General features: G+C 33.8%; 1 protein-coding gene across 5 annotated transcripts; it reads left to right on the forward strand.

Moving 5' to 3' along the window:
* The first annotated feature begins 141 nt into the window (after positions 1-141).
* Positions 142-20953, forward strand: Btk29A (tyrosine-protein kinase Btk29A). 5 transcript variants are annotated; one of them, XM_013319531.1, is made up of 17 exons: positions 142-297; positions 622-778; positions 9198-9329; positions 9448-9541; positions 12133-12321; positions 15526-15596; positions 15827-15904; positions 15990-16054; positions 17146-17211; positions 17303-17431; positions 17734-17924; positions 18326-18497; positions 18915-19080; positions 19690-19785; positions 19905-20046; positions 20369-20502; positions 20840-20953. In XM_013319531.1, the coding sequence occupies exons 2-17, from the start codon at positions 629-631 to the stop codon at positions 20927-20929; spliced, it is 1965 nt and encodes a 654-aa protein (XP_013174985.1). In that variant the 5' UTR covers positions 142-297; positions 622-628; the 3' UTR covers positions 20930-20953. The 5 variants fall into 5 exon arrangements, with proteins under 5 accessions (XP_013174985.1, XP_013174989.1, XP_013174988.1 ...); XM_013319535.1 differs by lacking the exons at positions 142-297; positions 622-778 and adding an exon at positions 891-908; XM_013319534.1 differs by lacking the exons at positions 142-297; positions 622-778 and adding an exon at positions 4213-4253.
* The last annotated feature ends 6 nt before the right edge of the window (positions 20954-20959 follow it).

Genomic DNA, 20959 nt, shown 5'->3' on the forward strand with positions numbered 1-20959 from the left:
AAGTCTACAATAAATAGTATTTTGCCTAAAGTAGGTCATTACACCTCAGACCCTTGGGCTGCCGCGTACTGTCTGATCCACCCTATTGTCTTTGGATCGTTTGTGTCTTTTTCTCTCACTTCTCGTGTCTCGTCTCGCTTTTTTTTTGTAATCTGTCGGTATAGTTCATGTTATGGCGATATGATGGTGATTGTGTTTTGTTTTGTTGTTTAGGTTTTGAGTGACTAATTAATAGAACTTTTGAATTTTTTGGATTTATAAATAAAAATTACAATGTGGTGGAGTTAATTCTAACAGGTGTTTATTTTTTTGACAAATTTATTAATTATTTTGATAGCCGGCCCTACGACCTGTTGTTTCATGTTCTTTTCTGAATCATTTTATGGCAAATGATTTTTATTTAACTTATAGTTAATAACATTTAATTGCAATTTACTAAAGATATCGTTAAATAATATAAAGATTACTTTTAATAATTGTTGATGGACGGATAACTATTTTCCTTTTATTGTGCGTATTAAACATGTTTACAATTTGTAAATTAGTAACTAATACAGTTCAGACTTTCCGTATAAAAGTCTATAAATTAAAAAAAAACGGGTTTATGTTATATTGTTTCAGTTTTAAAATGTCTACCAAAGAGGAAGATGAGGTGATATGCCAAACGTTTATGATTAAAAGATCTCAAAACAAGAAACTCTTCACACCGGTCAATTATCGAAAAAGATTCTTGGTTCTTACAAAGAAAGCTCTTATTTATTACGACTCTGATAACCAGGTGAGTAACCTCAACAACTCCTTACAACTTAAATTTACAGTACAAAATAATAGTAAAATAGCAAACCAATGTTACAAATTTAATATTTTTTCTATTTTCATGCTTACCAGGTTTACTCATAGTCACTAAGGTATGAAATTTGTGATCTTTAAATGTATTAAAAAAGAAGTTATTTTGATCTACTTGTACATGCGCATGTGTAAAATGTAAGATTTTTGCAGAAAAGTATGGAAAACATATAATTTTTAATTGTTTTAATTAGTATAACGAAGCTCGCCTTGTTACTACTAGACTGTTCACAAAGATAAGTGATAATGAAAGTTTCAGACCCAAGAGCTCCTCTTAAAAGATTAAAACTGCTGTAAAATATAAGAGATATCTTACTAATATTATAAATGTGAAAGTTAAGATGGGTGGGTTAGGTTAGAAGGTATCTCTGGAATGGCTTAACGGATCATAATGGAATTTGGCACTGATGAACTTAGGTCGGTAGAACATATAGGTTACTTATTAAGTTTTTTTAATGCTATACGGACAGATAAGTCAGTATAGTTTTCTCATAATTATTCTCATATGATAGATTACAAATAACAATAGTAATGGTGTGATATTTCTAATTTGTATTAGTATACAACTTAGCGCATACACAAGTCATTTAAAATAAGAATTTCATGAACTTTTCTTATTTTTTAAATTCTTTTATGTACTCAGTAAATGTTATGACTATCTATAATTGAATATATTTTATCAATCAAAATGGATTAGTTGTACAGAAATGTAAACTAAGCAAAGAAATATGAATGCTGTTAAGGAAATTTTGTTAATCACTCATTTAGCTGGATTGTTGGTATTTAAAAACTTTCAAATTTAAGGAAAAATATTATATAAAATTGGTAGGACATAAAATATTTTCCTCTGTGAAATTAATTTAGTTTAGTTAATCGCATTTAAAATTTTTAATATTTATGAACTGGATTAATAACATCGTAAAATAGCTTACTTTAAATTTCATGCACACCTTACAATTATTTTAAATTGAAATTCATAGTTTTTTTTTGTGTGCCACAAGTTCCAAAATTCCTTTTGTTCGACGTACCTTTTAACGGGTAGATGTGACTCATGCCGGTTCCAAAGTATCGTAATTATTAACTGGTGTTACATAGGTTTCATTTTACGAGCATAGATTAAATAAATCGTTTAAATATTAACTAAATCAATACGTATAACTGGTATGTTCATTGATGGAGATGTGCAAAGTGATTAACAGGTCCTGAATGATTGCTGGTTTCAAATCCTCCGAAGACGGCATTCTAATTGCAGGTCATTTTTTTTTATAGGGGAAGGGGGAAACCAGCAACGAATCGCCTAATATTATTTGATCCGACGCCCATGAAGAGAAACGTCATATTTCGTTTAGGCTGTCCAACTATGTTGGTATAATCCAATCCAAGCAGAGAACAATGATCGTAATAATTTACTGTTTTATGAAAGCTTTAGTCTGTTCATTTCTTGATAGATTTGTGAGATGCTTGTTCTTAATATAGGTTGTTAATATAATAGCATTATAGAATATCGAAATGTTAAACGCTTGCGATAAACCGGAAGATATAGAATTAGTCATTGGACACAGCCGGTCGCGTCAACTACTGATACTGCGTGCCTCGCACCGGAAAATGCAAACAGGATTAAGGTTCCCGGTTCATACAAGTTCCCGAGGGGATCGATGCATAATTAAACTTATATAGAATTTTATTCCATTTAGATCTTTCTGTACTATAGTTGTACTTTTAATTTGTTTATGTTGCTTTCGGTTATGCAGCGTACAAGTATTAATTTTACTAACCAATGAGACTGATAAACGATATAGCGAGACTAATTCGAGTTCGACTCTGTTCGAATTCTCGTTTTATGCGAGGAAAGCACATTTTAAATAGCGTTTGCGTAATATCGTAAATAATTCGTTATTCATTGTAATGTAATATCGTGAACTAACAATCTACGAATTGTTATTGTGTACAAAATAATTGATAACAATAATTAATGATTCCTCAATCAAATATTTAAATAATAAAAGAGCTCCACAGTACAAATACTTAAGAAATTAATTGATGAAATAACAAATTTACGTTTTACTATCTATAGTTCCGTTTTTCCACTGCTGTAACTTGTATTAAAATATATCTTTGTCTCTGTCATTTCAAAGAGAATGAGAGAGTAGACAACATATTTTCCTACACATTAAATGTGAAGTATTAGATGTGTAGAAGCCTACTATATATTCAGAACAAATCATATTATAGTTATGGAATATGATTGACGTAACAGCAAATTAAATGATTGTGTATTCAATTATAATGATGTCGATGATCTCATCTCATTTAACAAATAATAAATAAGTACGAACAAATTCTCAAATTACAATAATATACAAGTACCCAAGTACCATCGCCAGAACGACTGCATGGATCTCGCCGAAATTTAGCATACATGTAGAACATAGCCTGGACGAAGACTTAGACTACTAATTAAGTTTTTTTAACTATGCGGGGAAGAAGCGACAGCTAGTAAATGAATATATGGAGAATAAATTAAAAAAATAATTTGTAATATTGTAAAGACGTCTACTATGTTTAGTCGTGTCTCTATGTGATAGATTGCGAAGAGGAGATTATGATAAAAAAAACTTGCAAACTATCGTAGTTCCATTGTGCAACTCAAAGAGCTCTTGAGAAGCCTTTGAAATACGAACAAAAGCATGATAACAGAGGAAGCGGAAGATAGAATCGATGCGTCCAGGATAAAATGCAAATTTATATTTTATTTTTACGACAGTAATTCTCGAATTATAAGAAAATGGTGATTATTTTTTGCATTTATGTGCAAAGTCCAATAGTGATACTAAGCAAGAAACATTTCAATATATCGTTGATTCGTTAACTACTACTAACTACTAGTCGGTTTATAAAACATCAGCGTAATATCACTATCACTTAATATGCAATTAGCCATTGCGGCATAACTTCATGGGAAACCAACAAACCTGTAAACAAATTTAACATCCCTAATATGAAATAGATTGTCCGAATTATAATTTTTTGAACTATCAAGGCAATGTCTCAACACCTTTCATGTCGATACCTTATCTTAGCTACATACGTAAAGGGACGTAGAAATGCGATGTAGAGTTTCACACTAAGCTAGGCTCAGAACTCCAGCAGTGTCGGATATTTTATTTTATTGATGTTAGCTTTGTTTCATAAATCGTTTGAAAATATATAGTACATTTTTCAAATATCGTATAAATCTTTTGAAATTAATTAAAAATGTCCGGTGCGAATATGTGGCGGAGTCGAAGTGTGAGTAGGGTTCCGCGCATGTGCGGTTTGGGCGTGTCTGTCGGTCGTAGCCGCTTGCCGGCAGTTCCGCACCGGCACCGTCGTCTGTACCCACACACTGCGTCTCTTCTTCTATCCTGGTAATATATTTTTTATATCTTATCTATACTTTATTATGCATAACTTGTATAAAAGATATATGTAGAGTAGTTAGTTTCCTCTTATTTTTCATAACTAAAGATCAACGAACCCATTGACGAAATTACGCATTTCCATTTTCTGATAGCAACCTACGCAAAACATTTATGGTTATAACTAAAAAGGTGCGGTTTGTGTATTAACAATAGTGATTTTATCTAGTTTTAGTAATTAAAATACGAAGTAATTATTAGAGTTTGATGAAATGTAAGCTATTAGTTTGTAGGCTCCATATTTAGTTATGGTAACATTATTTCGCCAAAACAAATGACTCGTGATAAAGTAAAACTATGCCGGCTTTTCCTATTAAGCAGTTTAATGTATTATTATCAAACATTTTGGACTCGTGTTTTGATTTTAATTTTAATTAGTGATGACTGAACTAATTTTAGAATAATTGAGATTTATTACTTCTGGAATATTAATAAAGAAATGTGCAATTAATCATTGAAAACGGTGATAGGTATAGCCTAAAATGCTACTACGTATTTGTTGCATTTAATTTATATTTGCGTCACATTCATATCTGCGGGAAATAGTTCCAATCGATTTTGTACACAAACCATTGAACTGCAGATTGAAGAAAATCATTATTTTTATATTCCACAGACTTAAAACAGTTTGTTATCTAAGCTATGTTACAATAAAACATAATTTATGTTATCCTTATACAATTTTACTATAACCTATATTGTTTGCATGTCAGCAAACGATGTAAGATATAACACGTAGAAAGTAGACATCGCGTTTAAATCTTGTGATAAACAAAAGCTCTTTGTTACTAAAGAACAAACATTGATGCAATCCATTATTCTTATTGGAATAGAGAACTTGAATGGGGTATAGTGGAATCACTCGTCATAACAGGCGTGGGGGAACGACCCTCCTTGTACGCACGGCTCGCGGTTTCAGTTCACACGGACCCTGTCGAACTAATATAGGGTTGCCAACTTTAATTTATAAAAAAAATACTTCGAAAAATCAGAACAAATTGATAGTATTATATAATTTAGTTTTATTTTTTTCTAGTCCACTAAATCCAGGCTGCTAATTGCATGCTATTTTTTGGTAGAGTAACCTTTATTCCTCCCTGTGTCTCTTTTTCTTCACATTCATAAAATAAAGCGATTTTTAACTCAAAATGCAACTTAAATGTAATCTATATTCGAATATTTTCACTTATATTTCCATATGAGATAAAATATTGAAGCAGTGAGCAGTTATTACGAAGTGCCCTCGGCGCGCGCGCTAATTGTTCTTGAAGGGGTCTCTGCGTCCTCTCCCATGTTATTTTCTCTTTTGTCTTTTTGTGACTAGGATTGAAATATACTGTTTTGTTTGTTTTTTTATTTTTTATTTTCTACTACATACTAACATTGCTACTACGATTTATTTCTATTTACGATTTTGTCATAGATGAGATTGAATTATAAATTTCAAAAATAAACGAATTATAATGTTATAGTAATATCAGAACAAAAGTAAGTGGAACTCCTGAAATTGTACTTCGCTATCTTTTCGCGAATCAAATTAGCAGTTCGTCAAGAGCGTTAATTACGTGCTACAACTTTTACCAATTTGTATTCTGAATTGTAGCACTTTTGTATATTTTTTTTAAAACGTTACTTTAAATTAAATTTTACGATAAAATAAACATTGACATGCCTTTTATTACTGGAGTTATCATAATTGAGGTTAAACTTCAAGTTCATACATCGTATTTAAAGACAACCAAACGTGATTTATAAAATTGAAATACTTCGGCAATTACTTACAGTAACCCTTAAAGTTGTAGGAATTTTGCAAGCTTAATAATCTGCATAATTAACTTTAATTTAACGTAACCGTGTGCGTTTGATTTGTCTTCATTGAGCCGGCAATACGATCTAAATCTCATACTGGAAGCTCACCCGGCCCCGGCATCCAGGCAGGAAATCAATTTACCGGTGATAGCTGCAGACGAAATAATATTGCTTTTCTCAACTTAGTTTCCGATACGACTGCTAACCTTTCTTTAACAATTCGTCGGAGACTAATTCTAAATCCGTGAACACAAAACAAGGCTGTAGGAAAACATTTGTCTTGGAAGATCCCAAGCAAAGTTATTGTACCGGCAATTTCGTTTTTAAATCATAACGTGCAACTCGAATTTAGGATTAAATAGCAGGCCGCTTATAAAAAGCTTGCCATTTTAAGAAGGTTTAAAAAATATAAAATCCTCGAAGGAGATTGCATTGTACCATATTATGTTTAACGCATGGAAAGAGAAGGAAGGTACGAGGAGAAGGTGGTTCACACGAGATCGGAGAATATTCACATTCCGATTTTTGTTTGTGCCGCACTGCAACCCAATTAGCTTCAACTGTAGCGTAAAACGATTTTGCATTGTCACTGTTTCCGAAAGTAACCTGCAATTTATCGCTGCATTCATTAAAATATATTTCAGCTTTTCATTTTTACGTGGGAATTTTTTTAGTAATATCAAACTTGGAAGAGAATATAACGCTTTCGCTTTTGATCGAATGCATTGTTTATTACACAAACTGATTATTATAAAGGTCTTTCTAATGTGATTTTTTATTTCAGTATTTGATGTTTACCAATTGTTTTTGACTTTAGTTATCGTGTATAATATATAAGGAACGTGTTTATCAAATTGCTAAACGTTTTATATCTACAACATAAGTTATTGCCTTGCAATACATAAATTGTTTACCAAAGTAACATTTAGAGAATATGTTCTACTATGCTATACTTTTAAGATACGCGACTTTCTTTTTTAAAGAGGACGCTGTTCCTGCAAAATGAGGACGTTTAGTTTTATTGTGGAGTCGGGACTATCTCAGCTCAATGACAATTTTGTCTTGAAGTAGGTCTCCGCCAGACCAACACATCTTTTGAGGAGCTGTGCTATAAAATGTAATATAAAAGAACCTTGCTAACATTTTACAATTCTTTGTTTTCTTGTTTCTGACAACTGACAATTTTTTTTAAATAAAATACGGCATTATGAATGGAGATGGGACTAGTAGGATTAATATACGTAGTGTAAACATAATTTCTTTCTATGTGGGGTCGGCACAACAGGTTTTCGTCATTCAAATAAATCTATGTTTAAATCCAATAATATTTTGAAGCATGTATCGTGATTGGGGACGTGGACGTCTTAAACTTACCACTATTATCTCTCACTAGCTGTCGCCCGCGACTCCGTCCGCTCGGAATTAAATAAAAACTTATTTAGTAGGCTGTGTTCTTCCAGACTGCTTTACATTTATACCAAATTTCAGTGGTATCCGTTCAAGAGATACCTTCAAACAAACATCCATCTAAACATTCGTATTATTAATAAGATGCTACGTTAATTACTATAGTAATTTTATACTAACTTAATACTATAGTCCCATTGTATCTGTCTATAACTTCAATAAAATGACAAGAGATTTATCATCGTATGACTAAAGGATAGAAAAAAACGCGGTCATCTTGTAAAGCTCAGTAAAAAGCACCTCGTGAAACCTCGCGCTGTGAATGACTCATTCTCTCGCTACAGCTAATGAGTCGCTGTACTTACGGCAAAGCTTGGCATATTTTTAACTTGTTCTACTTATAGCAGTGAAATTTTGTTCCTGATTATTAAAGTAGAATATCGTTCTGCGTTTTATACGATTTTCGTTGTTTGTTTTTACTTAAAATAGTAGGTTGTCAGAACTTGTTTGATACCATTAATTCTAGTAAAGAAAAATTTTTTTACTACCAAGAACTAAAGATATTATTAGTTGGCGCCGAATATAACTCTCCGGATACAATAAAAATATTTTTGTACAATAAAATACCTTAGGCGTAAAAACAAGGACAGCTGGTAGCGTTTATCCCTAGTTAAACACCTGGCTTCAAAGAATTTCTTATATCACTCAAAATAAAACACTTCCATGCTCTTAATGGATAGGTACATATTACAGTTTTCTAACAATAAAGCTTTCATTTGTAATTCGGTTAACTTATAATTTATTTTTGTGAACTTATTATTGTAGCTGTTTGGTTTGGTAAACATTGGGTCCCTGACAAAGTGCATTCGCTCTGAAGTGATTCCATAACGAACTTCAAAAATGTATAGAACTGACAATAACTTTTGATAGCTCATTTGATTATCATTTGTCAGTTCTATTTAGTTGTATTTTTGAAGTTCGTCATGGAATCGATTCGGAGCGAATACACTTTGTCTAGGCAACTGTTACGTCACTGTTCGTATCAGCCGATAAGTTGTCGAAAGCAACGCTGGATTTCCCGGCGTGTTTCCTTTCTCGTTGGCTCCCTGCCATGATACGGTGTACTGCACCTTGCTTAATTTATTTCATTCAACCCCAATACCTGCATTAAACGTTCATGTAAAACGTATTCATTTGCATTGCCTGAATACCTACAGATAAGGATATAATATTTTTACACTTTTTATAATATTTTTGTAGTTTTTGAAATCAAATTGATTGTCAACAAATGATATGTTAATAGACGGGACATTAAAAACCAAACCGTATGCCCAAAAAAACTACTACAGTAAAGTTTCGGTTGTTTAGTTTGACACTGGTAACAAATAGTTGTACTGATGACTATGTGCGATAATGCTTAAAATATTTAAAAGAAATTATTCTTAATGTCCGCTCTATAACTAATATTATATTTGAATCTCTTTGGTTCAGCTTCATACTAGAGTTATGTTTTATAGTTTATAGTAATTCCCTATAAATGTTCTATAACTTGTTCTATAACTATGTGTCAGTTATGTAAAACGGTCTATTCAAAAATCTTATCCAGAGCTTTACATAATACTCATAAGGTTTGTTGTGTTCGTGTAACAACAATAATTTATTCGTTATTTTTTGTAGAGGCGGAAAGAACGCGGTCGCATTCCTACGGGTACCATTCATACTGTGGAGCTCGCTCAGTTGGGCGAACTCAGCAAACAAATACCAGACGAGGAAGGCGACAAAAGCCCCTTATATAGGTACCCTTTTCAGGTACGCTAAGGCACATTGTTTTAATTTTGTCAATATTTTGTACTAAAATAAATCGTAATTAAATACGTTTAAAGTATTGTACATTTAGTTGTAAATAAGTGGCTGTATTTCTAAATAGGTATCGTATACGGAGAACAACACAGATTACACACTGTACCTAGTCGCCGGCGACCACAGTGAGAGATTACGTTGGATACACGCTATAAGAACTGGTATGTATGTTTGATAATAACTTTAACTTTTTTTATATCGCGAAACGAGCGAACAGATCAGCTGATGTTAAGCGACTTTCATCCATAAACAGACAACATGATACTGCAACTAGCCAGGCACTGACAATAATTGTTTGTTAATTTTAATACATTATACCATTTTCAGCACCTAGGTATTAAGTTATTTGAACTATAGCTATATTTGTTTTGTCATACCTATGGTCGGATTCCGTTTCCAAAACACGGACTAAGCTTTCCTAAGTCAAGTCACAATATGAAACAAAGGGGTTCAGTTTAACTGTTTATCTCAAATATAAAAAATAAATATAATGTTAAAATGTATAAAAAATCAGTTTATTTTATAGGCACTCTTTTAAAAGCAAGCAATGGAATGTTTACGATGTAAATAAATCTTTGCTATAATTATTATGCAGGCGTTTGCTTTAATATAGCATTGTAAGATGTAATTTAGTTATGCTTATGATGTATTACGCATTTAAAAACATAGCAACATATAATATTTGGGTTTATTATGACTAAGTCACAGACATCGCAGATTAACGTGACAAATTAACAAGCTTTATAATAGAATTCTTTGACTTGATTTATTTTCCTTTCTCTCTTCTCGTGAAGCAATGAAAGTTGGATGACTCAACCTTTAAGAGCTAATTTTATACCGTTCGATCTCTAGTAACCCCAGTAACATTTTGTTCTTCATATTATTCATGCATTGCGTTAATCATGACTTTATTTAGTCGATCTTAAACTCGTTTAGACTACTTATTGTCACACCGTACTCAGAGTTAGAGTCACTTAGAGCGCTGATTGATCTTTAAATTATCCTGAATTAACTCTGAGTACTGCAGTTTATATTTAATATTTATATCAAGAACAGGAAAAAGTGCCGGTTAACCTAAAAAGTTGTTTAAAAAGTCCATTGTTCGTTCGAGAAGTGTTTGTAGCACCTACATCCTCGTTTGAAAGGAAGCTGCCTGACTAAAAGAATAACGTAGTATCGTGTCACACCTTTGTTACCAGCATAGAGAAACTTTTTGTACTTTTTGTTAACTAACGTTTCAATTTCAAATGAATTTAAAATAGGACGATGTATAACCTTGATTGAAGCTTGAATAAAAGAGTAAGACTTTTATCATGTTGATCAAACGGAAGTATTTTAGTACTAAAACATAGGAAATGAATAATAGTAAAAGGCCTAAATAAATACTAAAATTAGCTACACCACAGCCGTTAAACCATTGGTTTTTATTACAGAAATAACGATGCTATAAAAAATTCAAATTATATTAATAATATTTAAGGTAAAACCTTTTTCGTTGGAATTTTTCACGTACTTTATCTTTTGTGTGTTGGTTAGAATACTTAAATATTTTGTCCTTATTTAAAAGGATACGACCCTTTCATTTAGATAGTAATCGCCTTTGCTAGTGCGCCAGGAGCTCACCCCCACATAACTGTAAATCTGTTGAGGGCTTACGTGTACAAGAATAAAGGGAGGTTTAAATTTTACTCAATGCTAAGTTGAAAAGGTTACTATAGTTTTTGCTTTTGATAAGAATATATGCGGTCTTTTTGATTTTACCAATGTTTGCTTTCCCATTCATCTTACTATCTTACTAATATTATAAATGCGAATGTTTGGATGGATGGATGTTTGTTTGAAGGTATCTCCAAAACGGCGGAACGATCTCGATGAAATTTGGCATTGATGTAGAAAATAGTCTGCAATAACACATAAGCTACTTATTAACTTTTTTAATTCCGCTCGGAAGGAGTCGCGGGCCACAGCTAGTTATATAATAATACAAATTTATTAGCTTAGGGTTATGTAGTTACAAGTCAAATTTAATTTTTTTATTGTTTATGCATAGAGTTAACATTTCAAATGTAGTCTTCTGTAGCTATATCCAGATAAGACATTTACAAAAAACACTTGCAATTAAAAACGTAGCATCTGCAGGTGTTAACAATGAATAGAAACTATTAAATGTAAAAACCCCTGAGAAAAACAGATCGTAATTTGATAAACAGATCAACACCTGCCTTCTGTGAATTATTTCTCCCGCAAATGAAAAAGATGAACGTAGATGTTTCGATTTTCGATCTTATTTTTTTGTGCAAAATAGCTAAATATTATAATATCACATGGAAAAATTATTCATTAAATAATGTCATATATAGCTTTACGTCTCTTTAGTAGCTACCAAAACATGACTTGCGGAAACGTTGAAGGTAAAATTTAATATGCAATGCAATGACTTGATTACTGTCACTTGATAATGTGAATTCAAATTGTTTTCTGGGACTTCCATTTGCATGTAAACAACAAAATTTTTGTTAGAATTAAAATAAACTATAGCCATATATAAATTGCTTTAACTATACTATAATTCTTAAAGACTTCCTTTACTCTTATTTTTTTATATGTAGAAGTAAGAAAATGAGGCGGCAATTTAGCTGTTTAATAACCAGAGTTACTAATCAAGACGTTGATGGTACTTTTACTGTTAAGTTTTAGTGTAAAAATTATATATTTAGTGAACAATTATTTTATAACAATAGTGTTTTTGCAGTGTGCGTGTCGAACTCACGCCGCGCGCGCTACCACCCGGCGACGTGGTGCGCGCGCCGCTGGGGCTGCTGCCAGGACGAGAGGCGCTCGGCGCCCGGGTGTTCGCTCACCACTTTCTGGCCACTGCCCGAGCCACCCGAACCGCCTGACACGCGGAACGACCTCATACTACCACTCAACAATTCCACACGTAAGTAACTAATACAGTTCAGCAACAAGTAAATCTTGTAAGCAAACATCGCTTCTATAGCGAAGTCTACGGAATTGTTATCAATTTTTTTCAAATCGTGGGCTAAAATAAATCGCGTCCTATTGCCCTTAGGTTATATAATAAGGTACATTAACGCAAAGGATTTGAATCCATTCAAGTAAGTTCAAATCGGATGTCGGATCGCTATACAATCGAAGCTATGCTTAATCTCATCAAAATAAATCACGTAGGTGTACTATACGATCACCTTGACATGCTTTAAGCTTAACTTTATAAAACGATACACCACTTTTTTACATACGCATTCACTTGACTTTTTTTTATTCAAAATCTATTAAGGCCACGGCCTTTTTTATTTAGAATTTGATGGACTAATTTTCACATTTCTCGAACTCTCTTATCATAATATTTATATTCCTTAATGAAACCTTATTTTACTACATTGAACTAAGTTTTTTGAATATAATATATAATACTATTTGCTTTTCGTCTAACCACCTCGATATAAACATTAATTACATAATTATGAGTGGCGCTTAGCTCACGTTAACTGACGAATAACGATGTTATTTCCGTCGTAAAAATTAAATACTAATAATAAAACGCCTTATTGTCAATACAACCCTGCCAATTTAGCTTCTAGCTTCTATAGTAATGTAAGCATCTATAGAGGCAGTTATTTGAAGAATCGTTTGAAAAATATTAAGATTTAAGTCTAAATATTATATTCAGTACTAACAGACATAAAGTTTCGTCATAATATCAGACTATAAAAATTCTATTAAAAGTGAATTTGAATCTTACTTTTATTTATAATCTTAAAAGTAACAGTTTCATATTAATAAATGTATAATACTATTCAGCAACTATGTCAATGTAGAGTTATCAATAATTTCTTCGCAGGAAACTCGTCCCTATTATTAATGTGTTAGGTCTCTGTTCAAAAGATTGCAAGGCTTTATTCATGTCCGATGACGTAAAGCTTTCGTCTTCTTCCCTCTTTTGGTGTGTAGGGCTTGTAAAGTGAGAGGTAAGATACGCCTGCGCGTAAGCATCGAACGGTGAATGTAGGCCGCGTGCGACCATCTTTAATACCCTCACTGCTTCGTCTCAATATCTAAAGGCTCGTTCTCCGTGTTTAATACGTTCGAATTCTATTATTACACAACTCCAAATACTTCACAGCGTTTTTGTTACTTTAAATTTATTTTAATTTATACGGAGAAGACATGAAGATAAATGACGCTATTTTATTGCAGCATTATTGACTATAAGTTCTCACTTGCGTAAAATGTGGATATTTTGTTAACAAAAATGTATTTACACACATCCATCACATTTAAAGTTCTGTACTAAATAGATACAGGATGTTTGTTATTTGTGGGATACGATTAATACAAAATAAAAAGTGTAAACTTGTTCTCTATGAAAAAATAGGCATTTCGTTACATTTGACCATAATAATTCTTATATAAATTGATATAATCGATTTATTTGGCTGAAATATAAGTCTTGTTGTAACAGTAAGTGCAAGCAAGCATTATGTAGCGCGCCTTACTTGGACCATTGCAACGGTACATTGACACGTCGCGCGGCGCTCGACAGTCGACAGTCGACGGTGCGGCGCCGCGACGGACGTCCGTTCCTAACCACACATGTTGCAGACCAAAGTCGACGACACCATGGTCACCAAGAAGAAGTCCAAGATACCTTGTCTCTCGCTCTCCTCCTTCCTGCCCGCGCTAGAGGGTAATGCTTCAGATAATTTGGCTGACCTTTTTTTTAGGCAATGGCCTCGTCGACACCGGTTGCGTTCACTCGCTGCACTCACTTTCTTGTCTCTCGATCAGGTGTACGCAATGCAATCGGTTTGTGTAAAGTGATACGGTGTTTGTGTTTAAAAATTGTGATTTTCGGTGAATTGCGAAATTGGCAGTGATATCCTGTTTCTATCTGTCGTCCAGTGCTCGTGATTGCAATGATGTTCTTGCAATGTGAGATATCCTGGATTTGTTTATGATGTTTTTTATTATTATTACTAAGTCTAATTATGGTTTAAGTTTAGGTTTTATTTTGGACCATTTTTCATGTAAATGCAAAACAAAACACAAGTACCTTGGTGTTGCAGCTTAATTAAAATCCTAACAAATAATTATTTTTGCTACTGCGAATAATAAATTCTAAACATGATTTTTGTTATCCATAACAATTCCTTTTGATAAAAATAAGATTGCTTGCACCAAAATATTAGTACACGAATGTATTACAGTGAATAAATAATTTGCCTAAAGGACCTACTCATTACACAACTGAGTTTAATACATTTTTGCAAACAGCACGCTGTTGCAAGGATAACCTCTTGTTAACTTGATTACTTATACGTGTTATTTTGTATTTTATATCATTGTTACCTTATTCAATATGTCACTCGTTTTAAGTATATTTTTACGATGTTATTTTTTGATATCTTTACTAATATTGCAAAGCTGAAGACGATGAAAAAGTTTCAACACGTTTGTGGTTGATTCTGCGAACCAGAGCTGAAATAAATGCTTATCAATAAAGCCTAATTAATAAGTACACGATGTAGTTCGATAAAAATAAATTACGCTGAACACATGAAGAGCTAATGTGAAAAATAACCTTCTAGTTGCTGTTAAAGGGAATCCCCGCAAAAGAAATATTTTCCTTCAAACGCTGATAAAAATTGACGACATTAATAGTGATTATTTATCATTATAATTTAATGAAAACAAAACATAAATCTGGTCACTAAACAATTACAAATGACAAATAGCTTAACTTTTCCTTCAAGTTCAATATTTCAGAGATACCTATTCCGATGTTATAACACATATGTATATTTCTAAGAGGTCTTAAAAAAATATTTTTAAAGTCACTAAACACACTCGTATTTCTTGAAACGAATGTTATCCGCTAGATCGATGGTCGATTGAATTATTCCTTTTTGTCATTTTGTATGATTTTACAATCGATATGAATGTACATGAATTGAAAATGTAATAAACATTTTATATATTTCCGATCGACCGCGGAGTTACTACTGACGAACACATACAACATGTCTAATTCTTAAAAAAATTAAACAAAATATTGTTCTACCGCGGAAACCCAAGTTAAGAACATATTGATTCTTTATTAATAAAGGAAATATTTTTCCAGCGGTGACTGCGGCGGTCACGATGCCCGGGGGAGGCGCGCCCCCGCCCGGCACGCCATCTTCCAAACCAAAGGTGAGCAAAACATCGATTTATAAAAGCTTCCACTAGCGACTCAATCCGCGTGTTATAAAAAAATAATGTAAATATTCTCTACATCTGTACCAACAAACATCCATACATCTAAAGTTTTGCATTTTTGTTGTTAGTAAGAAAATCGCATTTATTATATTAGTAAGAAGTACAAGTAATCGGCAAGTAATCACTTTCTAAAGAAATAAATTTCTTAATAATTAATTTTTCAGGAGAAACAGAAGACCAAAGTAGTAGTGGCGTTATATCCATTCAAAGCTATCGAAAACGGCGACCTTTCACTGGAGAAGGTATGTCCAATAGGAGCCTTATTACTTTCGCAACAGATTAGTAAGTTGTTTTTTACAATTGCTATTGAAGGCCGTTTTATTTTAGGGCGCCGAGTACGAAGTGGTCGATGACTCTCAGGAGCATTGGTGGAAAGTTAAAGATGAACATGGGTAAGTACAATAAATTCTTTTAAAATATTTTCTTTTATTTCATAAACTGTCGCCCCTGACTCCGTCTGCCGCCTGAAAAGGAACTTAATTAGTAGTAGCCTATGTGTTCTTTCTATGTTCTATATCTATGCCAAATTTCAGCTAGATTCACGCAGACGTTATGGAGATATCTTCTGAGAAACATCCATCCATACGTCCAAATATTTGCATTTATAATATTAGTAACACACCTCGCAGGGCGCATCGGATGTAGCTTTTTCGATTGCGATGTCGTTATACTAAAGGGGTTTAAAGATACTGAACAACAATCTCGTACTTGCATTTAATTGAATTCAAATTACTGTTTGATTTGCGGTATGTTTTTTTTTAAATATCCAAAAATAATTTAAATCCTTAAAAGAAGCAGCTTAATCGATGTTGTCAGTAAAATTATTATCATATTCATAGTGTTAATTTAAATAAAGTCTTAATCGGGTAATGTAATTTATAATTTCAAACGCCCATTTTGTATGGCAAAATATTTACATAAGTTTTTGGATTTAGTGATATGCAGGCGAGCAATTAATTGATAGTGGGCAATTAATTTACAATGATGTCATGAATAGAGTGCGATGTGTTGTTACCATGTCGTTCGCTTTCTTAGGAGATTTCTAGTATTATTGAAATTGCATATCAACTTGTATAAGGAATGTGTCAAACATAGAGCAATTACCCTTGATAGGCACCAAATACTAAACTTGAATACATATTTCCAATTAATGAAACGTCATAGTTATTTGAATACTAGATGCTTCCCGCGACTCCGTTCGCGCGGTGTTGGAAAAGAACATAATAAGTAGCCTACGTGTTCTTCCAGACTATGTTCTACATACTTGCCAAATTTCAGTGTTATCCATACAGTCGTTCTGAAAATACCTTCAAACAAACATTCATACATCCATTCATCCATCCAAACATTCGTATTTATAATATTACTAAGATCTAAGATTATAACCGTTATCTCATCTAAATTTCATAAGCAATAGCAATTGTTTTAGTTTCCTCCCTTTGGCATTTAAAATTGTTCTTAGTTAATTTTTTTTTAATTACAGGTCCGTAGGATACATTCCTAGTAATTACGTCAAAGAAAAAGAAACGATAGGTTTGCAGAAATATGAGTAAGTTTGAACTTTGATAATATAAAAATAACTATTTTTTCTTTAAGTAATTGGTAGGAATTTTTTAAATAAATATTGTTATTTTTTGCAGATGGTACGTGGGTGAGATGTCGCGGCAACACGCAGAGTCCCTGCTCAAGCAGGAGGACAAGGAGGGATGTTTCGTTGTACGGAACTCATCAACAAAAGGAATGTACACATTGTCGCTATATACCAAAGTGTGAGTATTGCAACTATTTTCACCGTGCCTAACATACTTTGTTACTGAATTTATATTCAAATATAATTAAAAGATATTGTCTGTTTCATCACAAAGAATAAAAAGGTTGGTAATTTTGTAATAAAACCTTTAAATAAGAAATATTCAGATAGAAGAAAATTTTATAGCTTCCGTTTAATTTTACATCCGTACTATTTTATATTCTGGTCCTTCCCAGGCCGTTATTGAGTCTGGTAATAGAAATTACGAAAAAAGAGATAGTCGTTCATATTGTTTAAGACTATATATGATTGTGTGTACAGTATCCACCCGCAGACGAAGCACTACCACATAAAGCAGAAGGAGAGCGGCGAGTACTACCTGTCCGACAAGCACTGCTGCGCCAGCATACCCGACCTCATCAACTACCACAAGCACAACAGCGGCGGACTCTGTTCCCGCCTCAAGGCCACGCCCTGCGACCGTCCCCCCGCCACCGCGGGCCTCTCACACGGTTCGTTCTATCATAATTATAACAAAAAAAACTCTATTATTAGTCTATGACTATGTTCTAAATCTATGCTAAATTTCATCGAAATCCGTTAAGCCGTTCTGGAGATACCTGCATGTAAACGTCCATCCATCCAAACATTCGTATTTATAATATTAGTAAGATAAGAAGTAAGATCTTTGTTGTTCGTTTCCACCGAGTCAAAACCATTGCTTCATAGCGGTCTTATTACTCGCTGCAGTAAGGTAAGGTAAGAAGCTATTTACGACCTGCTACGCGTCGCTTTTAGTAATTAAAAAAATAATAATAAACCGTTTTCCCTTTGGATCAACAACAAATAGCTGTAATAATGTGATTTATAATGCTAAGATTTTAAAATAGTAATGTGATGTGGTCGTTTGCAGACAAATGGGAGATAGACCCGAACGACCTGGTGCTGCACGAGGAGCTGGGCGCGGGCCAGTTCGGCGTGGTGCGGCGCGGCAAGCTGTTCGGCACGCGCGACGCAGCCGTCAAGATGATGAAGGAGGGCACCATGTCTGAAGACGACTTCATCGAGGAGGCTAAAGTTATGACGTAAGTAACTACGCTTATTGCCTACTAAGGGAGACCCTTATTGTAGATATTTGATGTTAAATATATACTGAGCGCCTTCCCTAGTAAGTTTTAAATTTACGTTTTGATAACACTAGCTGTCGTCCGTGACTCCGTCCGCGCGGAATTAAAAAAAAACTTAATTAGAAGCCCATGTCTTCTTACAGACTGTGTTTTATATGTGGTAAATTTCAACGAAATCAATGCCGCCGTTCTGCAGATAACTTCTAATAATATATATCCATCCATCTAAACAAATTAGTTAAATTAGTATGAAGTAAGATTGCCTGCAATTTATTCGTATTACAACGAACTGTTTGGAACTTTGTGGATATGTTCCTATTCTTTGTTATGTTTGTCTTTTCAAAAATATGACCCTACGTTATGGTAATATTACAGCAAGCTGCAGCACGACAACCTGGTGCAGCTGTACGGCGTGTGCTCGAAGCGGCGGCCCATCTACATCGTGACGGAGTACATGTGCAACGGCTCGCTCTTCAACTACCTGCGTCGCGCCGCGCCTGACCAGCTCGGACCCGCGCTGCTGCTCGACATGTGTCTGCAGGTACTCACCACCACCACCACCACCACCACCAACACACCACGTCATACGGCCACCACCAACTCCCGGAAAGCGAAGCGGTTTAACCAACGTTCAACTCCTCGCTATATACTACTCACTGACCTCTATTGTCATTTCTTATAAATTATTTTATTAATATTAATTAAATTATTATTATTAATTACAGCTTTTCTTTCCTTAAAACTTGAACTGACATTTAATTCTGACTGATTTTTCTTATGGTTCATTCTATCATTATTATTAGTTCGAATTCTCACTAATACCAACCCCAACCCTTAACGACAATACGGCGGAAATTAAGAAGACAAATTGCCAAGACTGGCCATTAAATAGAATTCAGTGATCGTCTCAACGTAAGACGAGCAGCTCTTCCTGCTTTATATATGTCTAGTCCTATTATTGGAGCAGACGCGTTGTCTAGTTAATATCAGCTTCTTGTCTCCATCTTGACTAGGGATATGAATCTCTCTATTTTATACGGTCGTAATTATGGTCGTTTTTGTCAATAATACACACATAGACCGTATTTAATGTACTGTACGTAATTGTTTGTTGATGATTGACTGTATAATATTTCTTGTATACTTTCAGGTTTGCAAAGGAATGGCGTATTTAGAAAGGCATAACTATATCCATCGAGATTTAGCTGCAAGAAATTGTTTAGTCGGTGAAGCTAACGTTGTCAAGGTGAGCAAAATTTATCATAATTTTAAAACTCTTACGAAAGTGATCTTTCGGATGTTTAGTATTATTTCCTGCCTGAACTGTTTTTTTTTAGTATGAACATTTTGTATATAACATTTCAGGTAGCAGACTTCGGACTGGCTCGATATGTATTAGACGACCAGTACACGAGTTCTGGAGGCACCAAGTTCCCTATAAAATGGGCTCCACCTGAAGTGCTCAATTATATGAGATTCTCATCCAAATCAGATATATGGGCATTCGGTAAGCACATATTTGTATGGAAACATGTTAAAAAAGTTAAAATACACAACCTAGTTTCGTCGTATCAAGTGTTACTGGCTTTAAGTTTTTATTTTTAAATTCGTAGAATGTTTTTCTAGCTTATTAAGATAGAAATAGTATAAAATATAGCACTTACCCGTGACTTGGTCCTCGGAGAATTAAAAAAAAATAAACAATAAAGAAATTTTCAAATCGGTTCAGTATTTTTGGAGCCTAGTCTTTGCAAACAATCAAATCTTTCATGTTTATAGTATTAGATTTAGACTTACATTTTAAATATTGTGTAAAATTACTATTCCAGGTGTTCTAATGTGGGAGGTGTTTACGTGCGGCAAAGTGCCCTACGGGCGTATGAAGAACAACGACGTGGTCGACATGGTGCAAAAGGGACAAGTACTCGAGAGGCCCAAAGGGTGCTTGATTGAAATTTATAATGTAAGTTTTTATTTCTTATTTATGACACGTTTATAGATACGAAATTTTTTTTCTTTGGATAAAGATAAATAATACAATGTTGGAAACTCCATGCAATCATTGTATATCTTCATATTTCGTAATAAGACTAAGTACTACTACTACTAGACGTAAGACTGTTTTACTTTTGTCGTATCATTGAATACTCCAAATAGCTACATTTAAGAATTCGAAAGATTTATTATAGGTTTTATTTAGCTTAAAACCCCTTATCCACTAAGTGACTAGCTATTTCTATGCTAGTGTCTGGGGCGCTGGCTTAGTTGAGGTATTTAAAAATAATGTGTTGATGTTGCAGGTGATGAGGGCGTGCTGGCGGCAGTCGCCGGACGAGCGGCCGTCGTTCCGCGCGCTCAAGGAGGAGCTGAGCGCGATGCTGCGCGACTGACTGCGCCTACTGCTGTCGCTGCTGCGTCCC

Source organism: Papilio xuthus, unplaced genomic scaffold (assembly GCF_000836235.2).
Source record: "Papilio xuthus unplaced genomic scaffold, Pxut_1.1 DF826115.1, whole genome shotgun sequence".
In the NCBI taxonomy this organism is placed as follows: domain Eukaryota; kingdom Metazoa; phylum Arthropoda; class Insecta; order Lepidoptera; family Papilionidae; genus Papilio; species Papilio xuthus.

Excerpts from the sequence above, each read along its gene's own strand:
- Btk29A (XM_013319531.1), top strand. The coding sequence starts at position 629 with ATGTCTACCAAAGAGGAAGATGAGGTGATATGCCAAACGTTTATGATT. Across the intron at positions 19,081-19,689 it reads TGCTCGACATGTGTCTGCAG|GTTTGCAAAGGAATGGCGTA; the intron begins GTACTCACCACC and ends GTATACTTTCAG. Across the intron at positions 20,047-20,368 it reads ATCAGATATATGGGCATTCG|GTGTTCTAATGTGGGAGGTG; the intron begins GTAAGCACATAT and ends TTACTATTCCAG.